We start from the raw sequence: 21283 nt of genomic DNA on the forward strand, positions 1-21283 counted from the left end.
AATACATTTCACACTCAAAACACCAAGTGTTGTGACTTTAGAAAACGAATGTCACGAGGTACTTTGAAGATGAACACTCCCTCCTTCCTGACCTGTAACTGGTACTCCAGAACAGGGATCTCCTCGGTGTCTTTGGGTCCAAACTGCCTGCGAGTGGCCGAGAAGCGGATGGCGATAGTCAGGGCTAGCTTCAGGTTGACCAGAGCCATCCTGGTGATGGTCACCCTGCCCCCTGACAGGGTCCCCAGAGACTCCCCAAAACGCTTGTTGGGGTCCTGAAGGTGACAAGAGACACACCGGCGAGACATGGGAACGGAATTCAAGATAGAAAAATAACTATTTACATATCACACACACTCCGAGGCAAATGATTCACTATGGAAGTGGAATACGTTTGTTTTAAACAATTGCAAAATCATCAGAAGCAGGAGTGGAGCACTTCATGTCAAATGAAATACCTGCAGGAACAATCGGTAATAACAGAAGTCTTATTCGGTAAGATGAATGTCGTCCTCAAACCTGGATCTTAGTTAGCACTTTAGCTTCTTTAGCTCGTCTTGCAGTCAAAGGTTTATGATCAAAGGTTATTCAGCTGATGAAATGTACACCAAATATTCAGAGTATAATAAGAAGCTACAAAACACAAGAAATAAGTTCCAAGTTATTCAAAGTAACTCCAAAGCGTTGGAGTGGTGCAGGAATGAGGCCTACAACATGGAATGTACAGCAGTTAGCATTTTAGCTTGTTTTTCTGAACTCTCAATCAAAGGTTTTCTGAATGTGTTTTTAGCTAGAAGCCTGAATAAGGTCAGTGCTACACACAAGCTTAAGATCGTTTTTGAGCTTTGTTCTATGACGTAACATGCATCAGTAAATACCCCACTGGTGAATGTCGAAGGCTTTGTGTCTTAGAAAACGCTGTTTGCTAGCAGGCTGCTAAATGAGACTACTGAACTGCCTCACGCAAACATATTAGCTGCCCTTAGTTTAGTGAGGGGACATGAAGCCATGCAACTGTGATGTTTATAGCTAAACATGTTAAAATGGCGGCTTCTACAGCGGTTAGCTTAGATGCTACAATAGCATCAGTGATATTGGAGAAGGAGAATATCTTTTCATTGAAGAGCAAAGAACAACACTGAAGCCTTTTTTTCAGGTCAACATATGTTATTGCTCATCTACTGACTGGCTTCAGCAAGTGTGTGGCGGACAGATGGTTCATCCAATGACCTGCCGAGTGTTGTTTCCATGTTTCTTTATTGGCCGTTTCTAAGATGGTACAGTGGAACAAACAGGTTTTCGCATAATGAATAAATAATTGACAAAAGGATTATAAAAGTGCATCATAGGTTACCATGGTGATCTAACCTGGTTAAAATGTAGCCCAAATAGCTAGCTGACCCTCTAATGGAGCTTCATAGAAAGGCCAACGGACTGTCCTGACTATTTACACCTCTCATGGGTCACCAGAAGAATGTTCCATGTCTGGTTGTCGTTACCAGTCGTCTTTTCAACACGTCATGTACGTGTGGCCCCTGAGAGCTCATGAAATCGCTGCAGCAGCAGAAAGCGTCCGACTGCTTAACAGTCTGGTTGCCAACTGCATGTTTATCTGCATGCATAATAAATAAGGAGATGTTGAAAGGGGTTGAAGCAGCAGGTCCTATGGGATTGCTGAAGGAATACACATTGAGAATATACAAGGGTGTTAGATTTGTTTACACTGCTTTGAAAAGCTTGAGTTCACCCAAAGATGGTTTTATGAGTGCAGGTTTCCATCTCGGATATTTCTTCCTTGGGAATTGTTGACACAAAGCGAAGTTGAAATAAAGTCTAAAAACCCTGACAATAGTTGTAAAGGCTGAACTGTGTTGGTGTGTGGGTTAGAAGTCTGATGGTCGTTCTTCAGAACAGCACATGCACATAGATCCATGCCTCCTTTAGATCAAAGGCATTATCCACCTTCATTTCAACCTCTATCGACCCAGGTGAATCCCACTGAGGTCATTGATCTCTTTCCAAGCAGTTCCACATGAAACATGAAACATCAACAGAACAATTGTTGTAAATTGTAATCCCTGTAATGATGCTGTAAGATGTCCTTTTGTTGCTGAAACTCAGGGTCTATCCTCAGGGGAGCCATGCTTTGTAAGGCTGTAGTTAGGCACAGCAGTGGTGTTAACTAAATGATAATGTCAACATGAACACATGCTCACAGGGACAATGGGAAACACCATTAGTTTACCGTACTGGGGCCGTCCTTCGCTAAGGTTCCAGAGACAGATAGCGAACACCTCAGCAAGCGACACAATCATTGTTATTGAACAAGTAGCTTTGGTTAACTTGAATTGGTGCTTCTCGAGAAACCTTACTAACCTTGAACGGCGTAACGTAGCGGCCCTCTGGAGTCACATCTCCAGTCTTATTCAGTAGATTCTCCCGAGGGATCCGCACATTATGAAACATGGCAAACCTGAAGGGAAGAGACAGAAGTGGGACATCGTAGAGGTTACATTCATGTGGCGTTTCATGCTGCTCTTAATACCCTCAAAGAACGCCAACGTGTGACTTCAGGGACAGACAATGTGTGTTCGCTAAAACACAACACAAAAACACATAATCAACTTTATAATATCGTAAGAGCCAATAGAAATATCCGTGGACGAAGTCACACCAGAGATGTATACATGCTCCAAGAAGCTAAAGCAAATGAAACATTATGATGGATGAACAGGTGACTGTACTGACCAGCCATTATCATCTACCAGCATTTAACAAAAGTAATTGTACTATTTCTCTTCTTTTTTTAATATTGCTGTGCTATTATTAATATGTGCTTTGTAGAAAAGAGATCAATTTACTTTTAGAAGCAAATATATTAACAATCATGACATCAAAGATCTATCGAGTGCTAGATCCGATAGATCGCACTCCATGTTGTATTTATGGGCAGGAATAAGTACGACATACTTCCATAAAAGAAACTTCAACCAAACAATATTTTAATTGATCATTAACGTACACACGCTGTTTGATCTGGCATATTGGACTCCTTTGTGGAATCTGAGTCGTGTTTTAGCATAACTTATCTCCTCTTCTCACGACGTCCTTGTGACCCGACTATAGCTCCACCCAGTGACTCGCACTGCAGAACGCGCTGCTGCTCGACACGGACCGCGTGTGAGGTAGGGACGAGTGATGCACATCGCCAAACGGCTGAAACCAGTGGGTTCAGTTACAGGTCTGAGCTACTTACGCAGGATCCGGCTGTTAACAGAGCAAAGTAGGGCCAACACTAATGACTCACCCGAGCTGGGGACAATGAGGAAGATAAGAGTGGCATTGAGTAGACCCCGCTACATTGATAACGTTGAACAGCGCTAGATCATCAGTTATCGTGCTCCTTTTGTGTTCATTTGGGTTACTTTGATTTCTCCTTACTTTAAATGCCTCTTTTATTAGACGCCTGATTGATCAAACAAACTGTGTGTGTTTTTAATTGAATCTCTTTGATCCTAAATATCTTAGTCCCTCTTTTCCAAGTTACGTTGTTTAGTTAAAAACACGTAACACTAGTAACACCATGTTATCGAGGGTTTGACACCGAAACGTTCAGGTACATGGATTTTATGTTGTGAGACTGATGATACACGTTTTAAAGGAACCCTTATAATCGTAAAGAAGCAAAGAAGCGGGATGTAAAAGGTACTGACCTCGTGGTAAACCCGCGAGAGAGAAAGCGCTTGAGCTCCATACCGCTTCAGAAGTAATGCTGAAGTGGTATGGAAGCGTTTCGATGAGTATCTGGGAAGACATGTCCTGCATGAGCTTCTTTAAAGCTACAGACTCGGAATCAGCAGTGTTCTAGCAGGGCTGAAATAGAGGGGGATGAGGCATGGCTACAATGGGTGGTCCGTTTGGTATCTTGAGCAACACACTTCACAGACGTGTTTTTTACATATCCGAGACCTATAATATATGCCTCCAAGTAGTATAACGGGAGCTTTAAGGTCACACGGCACATGGGAGGTCTCCCTGGAGAGAGATCTGTGATGTCAATGGGACCGTCTGGTTAAATGAGGGTTTGAAATGAAATGCACCCTGTGGAGACTAGAAAACAGAGAGGTGCATTGGGTTGTAACGTCTTGCATATTTACAGGGGCGGCTCAGAAACCAAGTAGTTCCGGAACATTCTACAATGAGGGGGCTTCCACAAAGAGAAACACCTCACAGATGTGTTGACCTTTATTCAAATGATTATTTACTCCTGGTTGTGCCGCCGTATGTATTGACGCAGTTCACTCGGTCCTCTGACCTTTGACCCTGTGTGCGAGGGGTGATTGGCCGGCTTGTCCTTCTGGAGACTTTACTTTGGCATTTCTCCATCTTTATTTATGAGGCCCTTTTGAACCCAACCTTTCTATGGCTGCGGTCACCTACCCGTTGTCCAGTCCGTTCTGGCCCAGCTTCTTGCCCATATCTCCAACCACCACGCCGGGCAGAGCGAGCAGGGTCTTGATATTTCTCACCTGCACAACAATGGTTATAGTCACGCTGCAGTGTGGTCATCGATACATCAGAATGTAAAGACATGTACATTTCCCTCTCTGTGGGACGAACATATTAAACCCATTCCTCCCACATGTCGCATGACTGCTTTCCCCTCCAACATGTCACTTAAAGGTCCCATGTCCTCTCTACTCATCATAGTCCCAGTGTTGAGGTCGACTAGAATAGATTCACTTTGTTCAATGTTCCAAACTCTCTTTGGTTTCTCACAGCATCTCTGTACAGTCTGTGTACTCACTCTCTGTCCTACACGGCCTGTTGGAGCTCCTGAATAACTGGCAACCTTCAAGTCACAACCTTCTTTACCCATTAAAGGTCACCTATTGTGCACAATCAACTTGTCCATGTCTTTTATACATAAATGTGCTCAGGAAGTTTCAGGAACAAAGATACTCTCTTTTATTCCTGATCCATTTCCATAAAAACCTGTCTGAAAATGAGCTGATCAGATTTTGGCCACTTTGTGATGTCACAACAGTTTGTTGGGTTGTGCAACGATTAACCAATCAGCAACCAAGGTTAACATTAGTATAATAGGGGACCTTTAAGTGCCAGCACCCTTTAACACAGTAAAGCATCCAGCTCAGCACATAACGTGGTGCAGAAGATGGATACTTCATGCGTGAAGGAAACCCTGACATGCTAATCAGAATAGGCGATGTGGTCACATCAACCAGCTGTGTGCTACAGAAGAGAGTATCGTCAGGGCCCTACCTGCACTACGAAGGAGTGCAGCCCTTGGCACACCTGGTCCGGCGTGAACAGCTGGGCGTACACCAGAGCGTGCGTTGCCGTCTTGCCAAGGTTCCCCACCCAGAACTTGGCAGCTTCGAAGTCTGGAGAGTTGATCACAAACTCCTACAGGGAAGAAGGTAAAGAAGGTTCCAGTGCAACTCGGATCGTAGCCAGAGAGTTAGAAGTGTACAATGAACACGTTAACAAGAGCGTTACATGAAGTATTAATGACAAAAAGACAAGTGTTGAAAGTTGAATGATTTAAAACGTGTTGTGGTTTGCTAATTCCTCACGATACATCCCACGTCCCGGGAACCAGCAGTGAGCGCAAAGTAATCTACACACACACTTAAACTCTGTTTCCTGCGTGACTTAATCCAGGGTTAGTTCCAAGCACGAGGGTTAGTCAGGACCAGCCCCACCCCCAGGTGAGGTGGCCAGGACATAAAGGATGTGACGCATATTAAGTAGAACATATGGAGACTTTATTTCAGTGTCACCTCAAACTCCAAGTCACATTGTCCACCGTGCCAAGTAAACAACAACAGCCTTATTTCATTGTTTTGCTGCAGGTGCTAAAGACCCCGTGCTCAGAGCTCAGTGGGTCTGCTGCAGGGGCTTTGCATGCATCTACTTCATTAAGCAAAGATAGTCAACGTAAGGTAAATGCTAGTTCCCTATGTGAGGTCGAAAGCCATGTGACCAGTCCGGGGTCCCAGTGTCCCCAGTGACTCTCTGTTGGAGTACCTTTTGTAAAAGTGCTATATAAATCACATGTGCTTCCATCGGTCCCCTTCCCATGGAGGCGATGCTTTCTGAGCCAGATGTGTCTCGTCTGTCTTTCTGTCAGTGTGATGATAGATACACACTTAGTACACGTGTTACCAGCCGGCAGCATCTACCGAGGACACGGTTGCGAGGTCGAGAGGTTTCATTGTTGAGCAGTGAGAGTGACGATGCTGATTCATGTCAAACCGTTGCAACATAAGATGAAAAAGGAAGAAGGGAAAGCACCCTTTATGAAACAACTTACTTCTGTTTAAGCATTGTGGCTTTCATTCCGTCATATCGCCATGGAGACACACCTGAGTGTGGTGCGTTCACTGACCTGAGTGGAGGGGTCGTAGGTCGCCGTGGTCCTCAGGGCTCTGGTGTTGCTGCCATGGCTCAGCTCCGTCAGCGCAAAGCATCCAAATGTCTAAACAGATGGAAGACGTTACAAATCCTGCGTTCATGGTGATGGTGATGATGAAGATGAAGATGAAGATGAATAGCTGCAACACCAGGGTTTCCACACAGACTCCACTCGGGCGGCGATTAACTAGTGGACCATGATCCCTCGCTCTGCGCCTCCTGGACCCAGTCCCGGACTGGCCATCGGGAGGACCGGGGGGTTTCCCGATGGCCAGGCCTGTTAAGTGGTCTGCCTCACACAGGGGGACTGGCTGTCTACATGATGTGGTCTGCCTCACAGGGGGACTGGCTGTCTCCATGATGTGGTCTGCCTCACCGGGGGACTGGCTGTCTCCATGATGTGGTCTGCCTCAGAGGGTGACTGGCTGTCTACATGATGTGGTCTGCCTCACAGGGGGACTGGCTGTCTCCATGATGTGGTCTGCCTCACAGGGGGACTGGCTGTCTCCATGATGTGGTCTGCCTCACAGGGGGACTGGCTGTCTCCATGATGTGGTCTGCCTCACACAGGGGGACTGGCTGTCTCCATGATGTGGTCTGCCTCACACAGGGGGACTGGCTGTCTACATGATGTGGTCTGCCTCACACAGGGGGACTGGCTGTCTACATGATGTGGTCTACCTCACACAGGGGGACTGGCTGTCTACATGATGTGGTCTGCCTCACACAGGGGGACTGGCTGTCTCCATGATGTGGTCTGCCTCACACAGGGGGACTGGCTGTCTACATGATGTGGTCTGCCTCACACAGGGGGACTGGCTGTCTCCATGATGTGGTCTGCCTCACACAGGGGGACTGGCTGTCTCCATGATGTGGTCTGCCTCACACAGGGGGACTGGCTGTCTACATGATGTGGTCTGCCTCACACAGGGGGACTGGCTGTCTCCATGATGTGGTCTGCCTCACACAGGGGGACTGGCTGTCTACATGATGTGGTCTGCCTCACACAGGGGGACTGGCTGTCTACATGATGTGGTCTACCTCACACAGGGGGACTGGCTGTCTACATGATGTGGTCTGCCTCACAGGGGGACTGGCTTAACAAATTGTTTACAACATTAACATTGCTTTTTATTTAAACAAATAAATAATATTTCACATCAGAAGAAACAACAATGTTTTAACAAATCGTATTAAATAATGTGATGACAGAACTGTGAACAGAATAGCTGAAACTTTAACAAAATAATTTCCTCTAATCATTAACCCGTGTTTGTATCATGGAGTTAACTCTGTGTGTTGCTGCTAGCATACAGAACACCTGACGTGGAGACGTTCCTCTGGATGGGGCTACAGAGCTGCTAGCATACAGAACACCTGACGTGGAGACGTTCCTCTGGATGGGGCTACAGAGCTGCTAGCATACAGAACACCTGACGTGGAGACGTTCCTCTGGATGGGGCTACAGAGCTGCTAGCATACAGAACACCTGACGTGGAGACGTTCCTCTGGATGGGGCTACAGAGCTGCTAGCATACAGAACACCTGACGTGGAAACGTTCCTCTGGATGGGGCTACAGAGCTGCTAGCATACAGAACACCTGATGTGGAGACGTTCCTCTGGATGGAGCTACAGAGCTGCTAGCATACAGAACACCTGACGGGGAGACGTTCCTCTGGATGGAGCTACAGAGCTGCTAGCATACAGAACACCTGATGTGGAGACGTTCCTCTGGATGGAGCTACAGAGCTGCTAGCATACAGAACACCTGATGTGGAAACGTTCCTCTGGATGGAGCTACAGAGCTGCTAGCATACAGAACACCTGACGGGGAGACGTTCCTCTGGATGGGGCTACAGAGCTGCTAGCATACAGAACACCTGATGTGGAAACGTTCCTCTGGATGGAGCTACAGAGCTGCTAGCATACAGAACACCTGATGTGGAGACGTTCCTCTGGATGGAGCTACAGAGCTGCTAGCATACAGAACACCTGATGTGGAGACGTTCCTCTGGATGGAGCTACAGAGCTGCTAGCATACAGAACACCTGATGTGGAAACGTTCCTCTGGATGGGGCTACAGAGCTGCTAGCATACAGAACACCTGACGGGGAGACGTTCCTCTGGATGGAGCTACAGAGCTGCTAGCATACAGAACACCTGATGTGGAGACGTTCCTCTGGATGGAGCTACAGAGCTGCTAGCACACAGAACACCTGATGTGGAAACGTTCCTCTGGATGGGGCTACAGAGCTGCTAGCATACAGAACACCTGACGGGGAGACGTTCCTCTGGATGGGGCTACAGAGCTGCTAGCATACAGAACACCTGATGTGGAAACGTTCCTCTGGATGGAGCTACAGAGCTGCTAGCATACAGAACACCTGATGTGGAGACGTTCCTCTGGATGGGGCTACAGAGCTGCTAGAGAGACAGTGGAACCCGGTGCTTTCCTCTGTCTGGATGTGGAGCACTTTTGATAAATGTTTAGACAAACTGCTCGTGTTACCGCCCTCACATGCTAAACACTCTTGGCAACGAGCATCGTCCACCTCGAGACGGGTAACATGTAACCACACCTTGGAGCGCTTCTCTCCGCCATCCCCGCCGTGTGTTGCTGCATGTAGCAGCCGAGTGTGTGTGTAAACTGCCCCGCCCCCTCGCACACAGACGGGAGAGAGAGATCTCGTCTGGATTGGAAAGGTCGAAAATGCACCGACCATAGACGCATTTGTTTGTCTTTTTGCATGTTAGAAACGAGTTGGCGACACTAAGACTGCGAGATAATGTTTGTGTAGCAATAATACATGACCTTTCTCTTTCTCAACTCGGACGGAAGTCGCTGTCATACGCCTTGTGAACACTCCGATAATGCCTCTCCACGTTACCTTTCTTTGGCAGAGCGACGCTTGCTTTACAAATAACCTTTGAATGCGTCTCTTGAACTTAATTAGAGTTTTCCCGGCACTTGACTGATTTTGTATCGCTTTGCATTCTGGGTTAACAGACTGGAAAGCGATAGGTCGCTTTTTATGTCAATCAAGTAAACTCCTGAATTAAGTGGCAGGGAGGCCAAGGGAGGAGGGATCAAAACCTGTCTATTTTAACGGAGTTGGATTTTTTTTTTATGAATGACTCGCTATCTACCAGCATTGCCCCCGCGGTCGACGTACTGGGCACCTCTGATGTTGGTGTTCCCATAGATCTAGTCTCTTTATTTGCCCCTCAAAGTGCACCAGATTGATGCATTTAACTCCAAAAAAAATATCTTACCCCCCTAGAAGATTTGAGGTCCACCCCCACTTAAAATCACATTGATAGGTTCCTAAATACATTTACCATTTTTTTAAATAGTAATCTAAGTCCATATGTTTATGTGTGGGTAGTAGATTTAAACTATAGGGCTATCACTATGGGCCCTGCCTGTACCTGTTCGCTCTGCCATCGCGTGAAGGGTCTGCTAACAAGCAACCAACAGAAAGGTTAATGTTGTTGAACTCTTACCGTCATGTCTTTTGTGTTTTCAACAAATGTGCTGTGTCTCTGTGATCCTGAGCCAGCAACATTCATTCCAAACATCTGAAACAAAAATGGTTTTAGCTTCCATTACTTACACAATAATTTAAGATGGAAAGAAAAGGCTACAACAATGCTAGCAGTTACAACATGCCAATAAAGTGTGTGACGGATACAAAATAATGTAACTATATATATAAGGCGCGTTCACACCGGAGTACTTTTCCCATTTAGTTCCGATAGTGCCTGGAATTTTGCATTCACACCAAAAAGAGAACTTAGTTCCGAGAACTTTTACCCCCATTTTCAGTCCCTGCTAGAGAGGTGGTACTATCCTGGGGAGAAAAAAGTACCAATTTCAATTGGCTGGGCGAATTGCAAACCACGGCCCGTAAAACTCTGAAAAGTTTTGTGAAGCCGCCATTGTACAAGCTGGACCCTGAGGTACTCAAAAACTACCGCCCCATCTTAAACCTGCCTTTTCTAGCAAAAGTTCTGAAAAAAGTTGTTGCCCTTCAGCTTCACAAACATCTCCATACTCATGAGCTCTATGAAACCTTCCAGTCTGGTTTCAGACCAGCTCATAGCACTGAAACAGCTCTGGTCAGTGTTCTAAATGACCTGCTGATGGCGGCTGACTCTGGTTCCCCAAGCCTACTCATCTTGCTGGACTTAAGTGCAGCATTTGACACTGTTGACCATCGCATCATGTGTCGGCGACTCCAGGAGGTGGGAATCGCTGGCAAGGCTCTGGACTTTTTCCACTCGTACCTCACAGGAAGACAGGAATATGTCCATTTTGGAAAAAGCACCTCCGACACAGTGTCACCTCTGGTGTACCCCAAGGGTCAGTCCTTGGGCCACTGCTCTTTTTAATTTACATGTTGCCCCTGGTACAAATACTGAGGAGCCATAACATCAGCTTCCACACATATGCTGATGACACACAGATTTATTTCCAAACTGCCCCGGATAAACATCTGGCACTTTCAAATGTCTCAAGATGCCTGGAACACATACACCACTGGATGAGCAACAACTCCCTCCAACTGAATAGCAGCAAATCAGAGGCCATTCGGATTGGAACACCACATCAAACTAGTGTTGTCACGATACCAACATTTTGGTTTCGATACCGATACCAAGTCAAGAATTGCGATTCCAATTCTTTTTCGAAAAGAAAAAAGGGAAACAGTCTTAAATGTAATTATTGTGCTTTATTTCACACCAGAACCATAACACAAACTTTTAAACAATGAGAACAATAAATACTAAAATAAATGACAAGAATTCGTATTAAATTAAATTAATAAAAGGTACAGACAGGCCTCGTGGTGTCCGTAGGCTTGCCCTCACTGTCAGAGATATCGCTAAAATACATCAAAATGTCGCTTTTTTTTTCAACAAGCCGAGGCGCAGCGGCAGTTGCACTCCCACTTGCAGCCATGCTTCTCGTTTTCTCACGTGCTCTGGCAGCTAGCGCGTGCATGAGAGAGGGGAGGGACTTAGAGCGTGCTTGAGAGAGGGGAGGGACTTAGAGCGTGCTTGAGAGGGGAGGGACTGCAGGCACGGCTGCAGTGCAGGGAGTGGAAGCAGAGCTCTGAACACACACGGCTCTTATTAAAACGGAGCTTTCTCACCGGAGTACTTTTCCCCGTCATTCTTAAAGTATCGATACTAATGAAACGGAGGAATCGTAACGTTTTTAACGGCAGGGTATTGCGGTACCTTTCAAGTATTGATACACCGTGCAACACTACATCAAACACAAACAACTGATATCCCTCATATCAGCATCAATGGCCACTCCATTCTCCTCTCCCCACTTGTAGCGAGCCTAGGTGTGAAACTGGACTCATCCCTTTCATTCCAAGCACACATTAAGGCTGCGGCCCCACGAGGACGAAAACGGCTAAACGCATAGGATTAACGCAAACGCAATCGCAAACGGCTTCCGTCCACATGCATTAATTATCTGGATAGTGTCTGCCCACACGAGACCGCTCCGTTTAGCTCCAACCGCTGGAGAAGCTGCAGTACATATGCAGGAGCCTCTACGTGGCGCTGTAACTTCCTCCACAAAAGGAGCGAAGAAGCATGGTTGTCATGGTTGCCCTTCTGTTTATTCTCCGCGGTGGGGGCCGAGGGAACCGGGCAGAGTTTTTCGCCAGTCAGCGTGTATTAAAGTTGAAATCTTCCGGACAAAATTATAAAAGTGCCGGTCAAAGGTCTTCTTTGTTATTTATTGAGCTTTAAAACAAATGAATAACGACTCTATATAATATAATGATAAAATACACGGAGCCTCTCTTTTTCCTCCCTCTCTTCGGACGGCGCCAGTGTCTGTCTCATGCAGCAGCTGATCCAGTAATGAGTGACCCGGCCGACAGTAAAAAATAAACATATTTATAACTAGTTTAGGGAGTTTGAGAGGTAATTAAAATAGCTAAGGGTGATGATCTGACTTGAAGTGTGTGTTTTGCTGCAGCGGGAGGAGCTGTAGGTGAGCAGAGCTGCGTGTCTCCGTCCTGTCAGATTAGACTTCACTCGCGAGAGAAAGATAAATAATCTGAATTCAGGGTGCAGTTTACTTTGACGTGGGGGTGAGCAGCCAGCATAGGTGGGGAGAGGCGGGGCTATTGCCTCATCATTATTGCTGTAGATGTTGCACAAACAACTGTAGCATGGTCAATAGCGTCCGGAGCACGATAGCAACTCTGCGATCCGCCATTGTTGTTGTTGTTGGTGGCGAAACACTTCAGCACTGGCGCGGGGTAAGCGGAGGTGAGCAGAAGAGGTGGGGAGAGGCGGGGCTATTGCGCAATCACTATCAGTGATCTGAAAATGTCCGTATAGGGCGCACACACGGAGCTGTTTGACCCCCCAGAGAGTGGCGTATGCATTTCTATCCACCTTGGGACCCGTTGTCGTTTCCTCAGTCGTTTAGTGCCATATTCGGTCGTCCTCGTGTGGCCGAACGGTCTATATGACACTAAACAGTAACGCAAACGACCGAATTCGTCCTCGTGGGGCCGCAGCCTAAGATGGTCTGCCAAGCCTCATACCACCACCTGAGGAACATCTCCAAAATGTGACACTCCCTCACCAAACTGGTCCATGCCTTCATCACCTCCTGCATTGACTAGTGCAATTCTCTGCTTGCAGGCATTCCAGCAAAAACCACTCGGAGACTACAATATGTACACCCCCATCCTTCACTCACTCCACTGGCTCCACTGGCTCCCTGTAACACACCGGATTAACTACAAGGTCCTCATAATGGTCTTCAACGCCATCAACCACACTGGCCCCACCTACCTACAGGAACTGCTAACCAGAAAACATTCCCATACCTCATGCTCACTCAGGTCAGACAGCTCCAATCTCCTTGCTGTTCCGCGGACAAAACTGGTCACCATGGGAAACCGTGCTTTCTCCTGCCTGGGTCCACGTCTGTGGAATCAGCTTCCAGAGAACAGACGGACCTCTGCATCACTCTCAGTTCTTAGGAAAGGCCTCAAGACCCACCTGTTCCACACCGCACTGACTGTCCTTTACTTCATTTTTAAACCTTTTATGCTCTTAACCTTTTTATATTGCCATATTTTATCCAATATGCTCCTTTAGATATATTTTTACTAATTTGTCCTTATAGCTTTGTGAAGCACCTTGAGATGACGTTTGTCTTTAAAGTGTGCTATATAAATCAAATGTATTATTATTATTTGTTGGCATTAGCATTAGTAGCATTAGCATTAGCCCAGCGCACAAACGCAGAGAGACTAACTTATGGCAACACAAAAGAAAACATGGGAGCGGTGGAGATGAGGAGGTGTCGGTGTTCTGGCGATTTACCCGGAAGTGCTGGGAACTAAGTGCTGGGAACTAAGTATGGCAAAGTACTTGGTGTGAAAGCGGCTATAGATTTAAAGAGGCCCTATTATGCTTTCTCTTTACAGTCGTGTGTTCTACAGGTGTTGTGCATGTAAATGGTCTGCAAAGGCTAACATCTCTGTGTTCCCTCCAGAGGCAGTTTCTCTCCCACACTGCTGATGCACACTCACCCCTTGGTTGAGAAAGTACTTGGCCCCCATGGCCCAGTCATACATGCCCAGACAATCATTGAGAACCACAGTCTTCCAGGGGTTAGACATCGCCTCTTCTTCTGTCACGAAGTTGTATCGAAAGAGCTGCTTCACCCTGTGAATGTGTATCTGACGCTTTAGTTTGTATAGATTAGGATATGATGGAGGGTGTTAGTCATGGAAATATGTTGATACCTCAGGAAGGTCAGCTCTCTCATTTTCTCCAAGGAGACGTCTTCCCCAGGAAGGCGTGCAAACAGGGGGTCGTCCTCAAGTGTCTTCCACAAATTGTGCTGCAACAGAAAAAAAGGGTGTAATGCACAGAGGAGCATTTAGACGACATCAAGTCCAAAACATTTTATAACTAGTTGCTAAGTTAATTTAAGGTCAAGAGAACCAGAACAAAAGAAAATCTAGTAAAAGAAAAAAAGACATTTTTTATATTTATTTGGCTTGCATCAAAGTATCATCGCCGTTTGGGTGCTGGTGAAGTACATTTGCAAAAATAAAAGGGCACCCTATTGACCATTATAATAAAGATGACACTTTGAAACACTTCATTTTTTAATAGCAGAGGTCGAGAGATGTATGGGGACATGGCAGGTGTTGGTTGCAATGCTGTTTTGAACAGGTGAAAATGAATCCACGTTGCTTCGAGCAGGGCTTTTCAAAGTGTGGGAAGGTGAGCCTCCCCCCTCCCAATTATTATTGCTATTATTAGGGTCTGAGACCTAGGTCGGCGAAGACCCTATTGAAATTGGAAAAAAATCGGTCGCGCAGCGACCGATAAACCTGCCAAAAACACCCAAAAACATGGAAAACGACCTACTAAAGCACCGAAAATGTTCGTAAATAATGTCGGCTGATAGACCGCGTGAGCGTGACTATCATCAATGGTCCGGCCCTCAACAGCTCTACGTGACATTGGAAATCTCAATGTATGCCGTTTCCATGGAAACGCATCCCTCGCCGTCAAACATCATGTCGTCGTAATTCAATGGAAAATCGTCCAAACACCACCAGACTTCAGACTATCATCAATGGTCCGGCCCTCAACAGCTCTACGTGAAATCTGAAATCTCAACGTATGCCGTTTCCATGGCAACGCATCCCCCGCCAAAAAATATACGATGTTGTTGTAAGTCAATGGAAAATCATCCAAACACAACCAGACTTCAGACTGTCATTAATGGTCCGGCCCTCAACAGCTCTACGTGAAATCTCACCATTTGCCGTTTCCATGGCAACGCGTCCCTCGCCATGACACACGGTGTTGTCCTAATTCAATGGAAAAGGTTCCAAACGGCACCAGACTTCATATGATGGCTGATGGTCCATGCCTCAACAGCTCCAAGTCAAATCTGAAATCTAAACGAATGCCGTTTCCATGGAAACGCCCAAAAATACGATGTTCTTGTAAGTCAATGGAAAATTGTCCAAACAGCACCAGACTTCAGACTATCATTAATGGTCCGGCCCTCAACAGCTCGATGTCTGGGATGTCATCATATGCCGTTGCCATGGCGACAGATCACCCGCCATCAAACACAACGTTTGTGTTACTGCCGTAATACTGCCGTAACTCCTAAATATTTCGTCCGATCGGCCGAGTCCTCGAGACACCTAGACACACACGTCGACGTGCGGACAACAGCCTGCGGAACGTCGAAGACCCGCTCAACGCTGCTTGCAGCTTTAATTATTATTATTGTTGCCGTTATAATGCAGGGGTATTCAATGGCATTTCAAAGAGTTCCAGTAAGAGAAAATGTCATTAAATGCTCTGTTTTCGCTGTCTACCTTCCGCCATTTGAAATGACTCCGACTGTTCCTCTCCTCTTGTCTCGTCTCCGTGTTTGAACCCATCGCTGACTCACTGACTGCACCCATTTGATTGGCTGAGTAGCGTCACCTCCTTAAAACATTGAACAATATCTTTTTTAAACCTTTCTATCTTTATGTTTTAAACATATTGTATAAAATTCCCCACTACTTGGACGATTCCTTGCACCCCTCTAGAATAAGCCCGAATGGTCTCACCCATATTGCATCAGTAACGTGCACTTGTTGTTATAACAAGATCGCAAGGACACGTAGCGATCGTGTTCAGTTTGTGTGCTGTGGAACATGCACGTTACAATTTGTTTAAAGGCCATTGATAACAAGTCGGCAGCTGCGAGCCTTTATTAAAATGCTCACGACCATCCGACTATATGTACGCCTAAAGCTGAAGAACATGGGTTCTTTGTTCATTACATTATGGCTTGCGTAATATAGGCTATATTTATTTATTTTCCTTTACGCAGGATATTGGCAGAACTTGTTTGAACTTTTATTAAAAGTTACTTTTCAATAAGATACATCTGAATGCCTTGATTATTTCATCCTTAATATAGAGCTGTTATCAATTTGTTTTAAAGCTCAATAAATAACAAAGTAGAGCTTTGACCGGGACATTTCCAATTTGTCCGGAAGATTTCAATCCTAACGGACAGGGGGACCGGCACACCTCTTTTCTAACGGGAACTCTGACATGCAGGCATGAACATATACCACACCCCCATCACAATGACATGTTCAGTCCACTGCCCTGGAAGTTAATATGTGGACAGCCGCTCTTCCTTGCATGCAGGGAGTGAGCACTCTCACAGGTGGGTGGAGGTGAAGGGAGTGAGCACTCTCACAGGCAGGTGGAGGTGAAGGGAGTGAGCACTCTCACAGGCAGGTGGAGGTGAAGGGAGTGAGCACTCTCACAGGTAGGTGGAGGTGAAGGGAGTGAGCACTCTCACAGGTAGGTGGAGGTGAAGGGAGTGAGCACTCTCACAGGCAGGTGGAGGTGAAGGGAGTGAGCACTCTCACAGGTGGGTGGAGGTGAAGGGAGTGAGCACTCTCACAGGCAGGTGGAGGTGAAGGGAGTGAGCACTCTCACAGGCAGGTGGAGGTGAAGGGAGTGAGCACTCTCACAGGTAGGCGGAGGTGAAGGGAGTGAGCACTCTCACAGGTGCAAGTGACACTTTACTCGTCTGTTTCTCGTTCTTCTTTTCTCTCTGGCTCCTCCCCTGAAGCTCTCTGGCTCCTCCCCTGAAGCTCTCTGGCTCCTCCCCTGAAGCTCTCTGGCTCCTCCCCTGAAGCTCTCCGGCGCCCCCCAGGGGAGGCGCGCCTCACACGTGAAGACCGCTGGCACAGAGCATCTCTACGATGATGATAGGGACTGATACAGAGAGATGTAGAAGCTGACGGCTACACAGTACCTTGAACGCCACCATCTCCTCTCCTTCCAAGAAGACGAGCATGTCCTTCCAGTTGAAGGAGGATGCCTTCCTGTACACATCCAGCGGGCCACTGGGGAGCTCAGCCACTTCATGGGCCATCGCGTGGTATTCAGGCTGACAGTATCCACTTTAAAAAGGGGAAAAACAAGTAATTGGTTTCTCATGTTTTTGGCAATGCGGCAATATTCCACCACTACTGTGTGTCTTTGTCGACATTTAGCTTCAAGAGCTTCGTTCCTTCAGCTCACCCGGCACTCAAATGAGCTCTACTTTACCAGCTGTGATGAGAACACATAATAATCATATTAGTAACTCAGTATACAATTCTGAAAAGGGCCAATGCGGTATTTTTGGTATTTTAAGGGTTTAATTGTTATGCCAATACTCTTTTACTAAAGTAAGATTTTGAATGCAGGACTTTTTAATTAGGACAAAGTACATATAACATGTAGTATTGCTACTTTTTCTTAAGAAATACATCCGAGTACTTCTTCCACCACTGGAATCATAGTACACATGTAGTGGGTTCCAGTTAAACTTAAACAACAAACATATCCAGTGGTGTCAGGTAACTAAGTACATTTACCCAAGTACAATTTTGAGGTACTTTACTTTATTATTTCAATATTGTTGCTACTTTGTAAAGGTAATAGGTACATGGTGTACTTCTACTCCTCTACAGTTCAGAGGTACATGGTGTACTTCTACTGCTCTACAGTTCAGAGGTAAATGGTGTACTTCTACTCCTCTACATGTATTTAATCCCTTTAGTTACTTCACAGATGTGGATGAATGATGGTAAATATAACCACCTGGAGTGAATCCACCAGCTACCCTGCAGTCTACAAAGTACTTCAGACTAGCTGCACCTTCACCAGCTTTGAGAACACTTTCATGATCAATCATTATAAAACACATCATATATATTATTCTGAAATTGACCAATCAAACAACGACTACTTTTACTGTCTTTCACTATATTTTGATGAGAATACTTTTACATGGATAACATTCAATAATTGAAATTTAACAGAGTATTCCTACACTCTGGTACTCCTCCCACCTCTGTAAACCACCATATAGATTCAGCGTTATCTTCGCAGGAAATCAAAGCAACCTTTATAGTTGAGCTGCTCGGTTCAAAGTCTCTGGAAGCTGTTTCACTGGACGATAGTAATATCAGGTGTATAAAGGTGACTGTTAAACCCTGCCATTTCCCACTGTTCCAGAATAGCTAACATATTAAAGTATAGGTTGTTACTGTTAAGTCATCCGACAGCCCTGACTCGGTAGTGTGTCTCCACTATTACCTTACACAATGTGTTGTTCCAATGTAGTCACAGCGGTACAACTGAAGAATTACTAAATAGTTTACATAATCTTTTGTGTAGCTATGTCTTACCTGCAGTTCTGTCAGCTGTTAATGTTAATGTCGCCCACTTGTTTCTTCCGCTGTTATACAACTAGTGTGACAGTAGCTGTGTAACCTTTATGCAGCCATGCTAGCAAAACAACACCATTTCCTGAATGTACCCTTCAAAATAAAAGCACCATGTTCACACAGTTATTGAATGTGAACTTTCAGAATAAGAGTACAAACGTGTGTTTGTTATTGCATAAAACAAATGTGCAAAAAGGACTGTTCTGTACATTTAAGCCGTTAAAACTGTGTCTGTATTTCAGCGTGAAAGACCGAGCTGCTAAAACGCTTTAGCCTGAATCGCGTTTCCGGTCCAATTACTTCAGTTTTTCATGGTTTCTCTTTATCGATCAATTTTTCATGAGAAGGTTTATTCGTATTATTTGGTCAATTTTGCCAAACTACAAATGTAAGTTTAAGAACTAATATTTTACTGAAGGAAATAGATGGAGCGACTAAGTCAAACCTTGTATGCTGAATCATGCATGTATTCTTAAAGTGAGACCTAAATAACACAATTGTAGTCCAATAAATATAAAATCTTGAAATGACTTTGTTACACAACTCGGACCCACCTCTTTGTACAGAATTGTACTAACTGTTCTATTTCATTAAGGTATTGTTATGAAAATGTAGCAGAAATGTGTCATTTATTTGATATTGCTTCTTGTCACACCAGGGGCGTTCCCTGGACCTGGAAACATTCGGGGCTTAGCCCACAGTTCATTAGGTACATTAAAGAGCCTGTGACAGCCACCCAACAACTGTTGTGCAATGAAATATTGGGCTACGAACATCTCGAACAGTCAGTTTAAAAAATAAAAAGCGATACCGTTCCGATAAATATCAATAATTTCGAACATCGCGGGTAAATTCCTTCGACTCATTTTGAGGATTTGGGGGAAGCCGGAAGTGACGTCAATGCGGGAACGTTTCACATTTAATCAAAAATAAATGCATTTCAACAAAGTAAATTATATTTCAGCATCTTATATTTTAGCTTCTTTCCTCAGGACTAGAAATAATAATACATCAAATCAAACATGGTTCAAACAGATTAAACATTTGCAAATATTCACCAGCAGCGTCTCGGTTGAATCTTTGAGTCTCTTCTCTCACAGGGAACTGTGTGTCCTCTGCTGAGAGTGTGTCCCAGGTGTCCTCATGTATCTGTGTGTCCTCTACTGAGAGTGTGTTCCCAGGTGACCTCATGTATCTGTGTGTCCTCTGCTGAGAGTGTGTCCCAGGTGTCCTCATGTATCTGTGTGTCCTCTGCTGAGAGTGTGTCCCAGGTGTCCTCATGTATCTGTGTGTCCTCTGCTGAGAGTGTGTCCCAGGTGTCCTCATGTATCTGTGTGTCCTCTGCCTGAGAGTGTGTGCCAGGTGTCCTCATGTATCTGTGTGTCCTCTGCTGAGAGTGTGTCCCAGGTGTCCTCATGTATCTGTGTGTCCTCTGCCTGAGAGTGTGTGCCAGGTGTCCTCATGTATCTGTGTGTCCTCTGCTGAGAGTGTGTCCCAGGTGTCCTCATGTATCTGTGTGTCCTCTGCTGAGAGTGTGTCCCAGGTGTCCTCATGTATCTGTGTGTCCTCTGCTGAGAGTGTGTCCCAGGTGTCCTCATGTATCTGTGTGTCCTCTGCTGAGAGTGTGTCCCAGGTGTCCTCATGTTTCTGTTTGTCCTCTGCTGAGAGTGTGTCCCAGGTGTTTCTCCCATTTTTCCCTTTAAACTGTGGGTTTTCTCCGGAAGTGTTTCCTTGTACGATGTGAGGGTCTAAGGACAAAGGGTCTAAGGACAGAGGGTCTAAGGACAGAGGGTCTGAGGACAGAGGGTCTAAGGACAGAGGGTCTGAGGACAGAGGGTCTAAGGACAGAGGGTCTAAAGACAGAGGGTCTGAGGAGAGAGGGTCTGAGGACAGAGGGTCTAAGGACAGAGGGTCTGAGGACAGAGGGTCTGAGGACAGAGGGTCTAAGGACAGAGGGTCTAAGGACAGAGGGTCTGAGGGCAGAGGGTCTGAGGACAGAGGGTCTGAGGACAGAGGGTCTGAGGAAGGACAGAGGGTCTAAGGACAGAGGGTCTAAGGACAGAGGGTCTGAGGGCAGAGGGTCTGAGGACAGAGGGTCTGAGGGCAGAGGGTCTGAGGACAGAGGGTCTGAGGACAGAGGGTCTGAGGACAGAGGGTGTCGTATTGTCATACTGATATTCTGAACACACTGTGAAGTCCACTGAGACAAATGTAACATTTGGGCTGTAAATAAACATTGATTGATTGATTGATTTGTCTTTTTGCATGTTAGAAACGAGTTGGCGACACTAAGACGATATAATGTTTTTGTAGCAATAATACATGCCATATATTGTTTAAATGTCTCCAGTACCGATAAAAAGACCAATAACGTTGGAGCTTAACGGCGCGTAAAACACACGGATGACGTCACCAACGAATCGACGACCAAATTAGTTGGCAACTAATTTGGTAATCGATTAGTTGTTGCACCCCTATTTTGTATTTGTAAAAAACTAAAGTAAATAGGATGTAATACTGAAGATAAGAA

The 21283-nt window shown here is 45.6% G+C and overlaps 1 protein-coding gene across 1 annotated transcript in view; it reads right to left on the reverse strand.

Annotated features, from left to right (window-relative positions):
* Window positions 1-18823, reverse strand: part of acox3 (acyl-CoA oxidase 3, pristanoyl) — a 46321-nt gene extending 27498 nt beyond the window's left edge. Inside the window, exons 1-10 of the mRNA XM_034078501.2 lie at window positions 18715-18823; window positions 17292-17439; window positions 14236-14333; window positions 14020-14155; window positions 9944-10018; window positions 6413-6502; window positions 5284-5427; window positions 4441-4529; window positions 2377-2473; window positions 93-275 (exon numbers count right to left, since the gene is read on the reverse strand). Of these exons, the coding sequence (XP_033934392.1) occupies window positions 93-275; window positions 2377-2473; window positions 4441-4529; window positions 5284-5427; window positions 6413-6502; window positions 9944-10018; window positions 14020-14155; window positions 14236-14333; window positions 17292-17411 (1032 nt within the window). The 5' untranslated portion in view covers window positions 17412-17439; window positions 18715-18823. The remainder of the gene's footprint in view (window positions 1-92; window positions 276-2376; window positions 2474-4440; window positions 4530-5283; window positions 5428-6412; window positions 6503-9943; window positions 10019-14019; window positions 14156-14235; window positions 14334-17291; window positions 17440-18714) is intronic.
* Between the last annotated feature and the right edge of the window lie 2460 nt (window positions 18824-21283).

Source organism: Pseudochaenichthys georgianus, unplaced genomic scaffold (genome assembly GCF_902827115.2).
Source record: "Pseudochaenichthys georgianus unplaced genomic scaffold, fPseGeo1.2 scaffold_438_arrow_ctg1, whole genome shotgun sequence".
NCBI classification, from domain to species: domain Eukaryota; kingdom Metazoa; phylum Chordata; class Actinopteri; order Perciformes; family Channichthyidae; genus Pseudochaenichthys; species Pseudochaenichthys georgianus.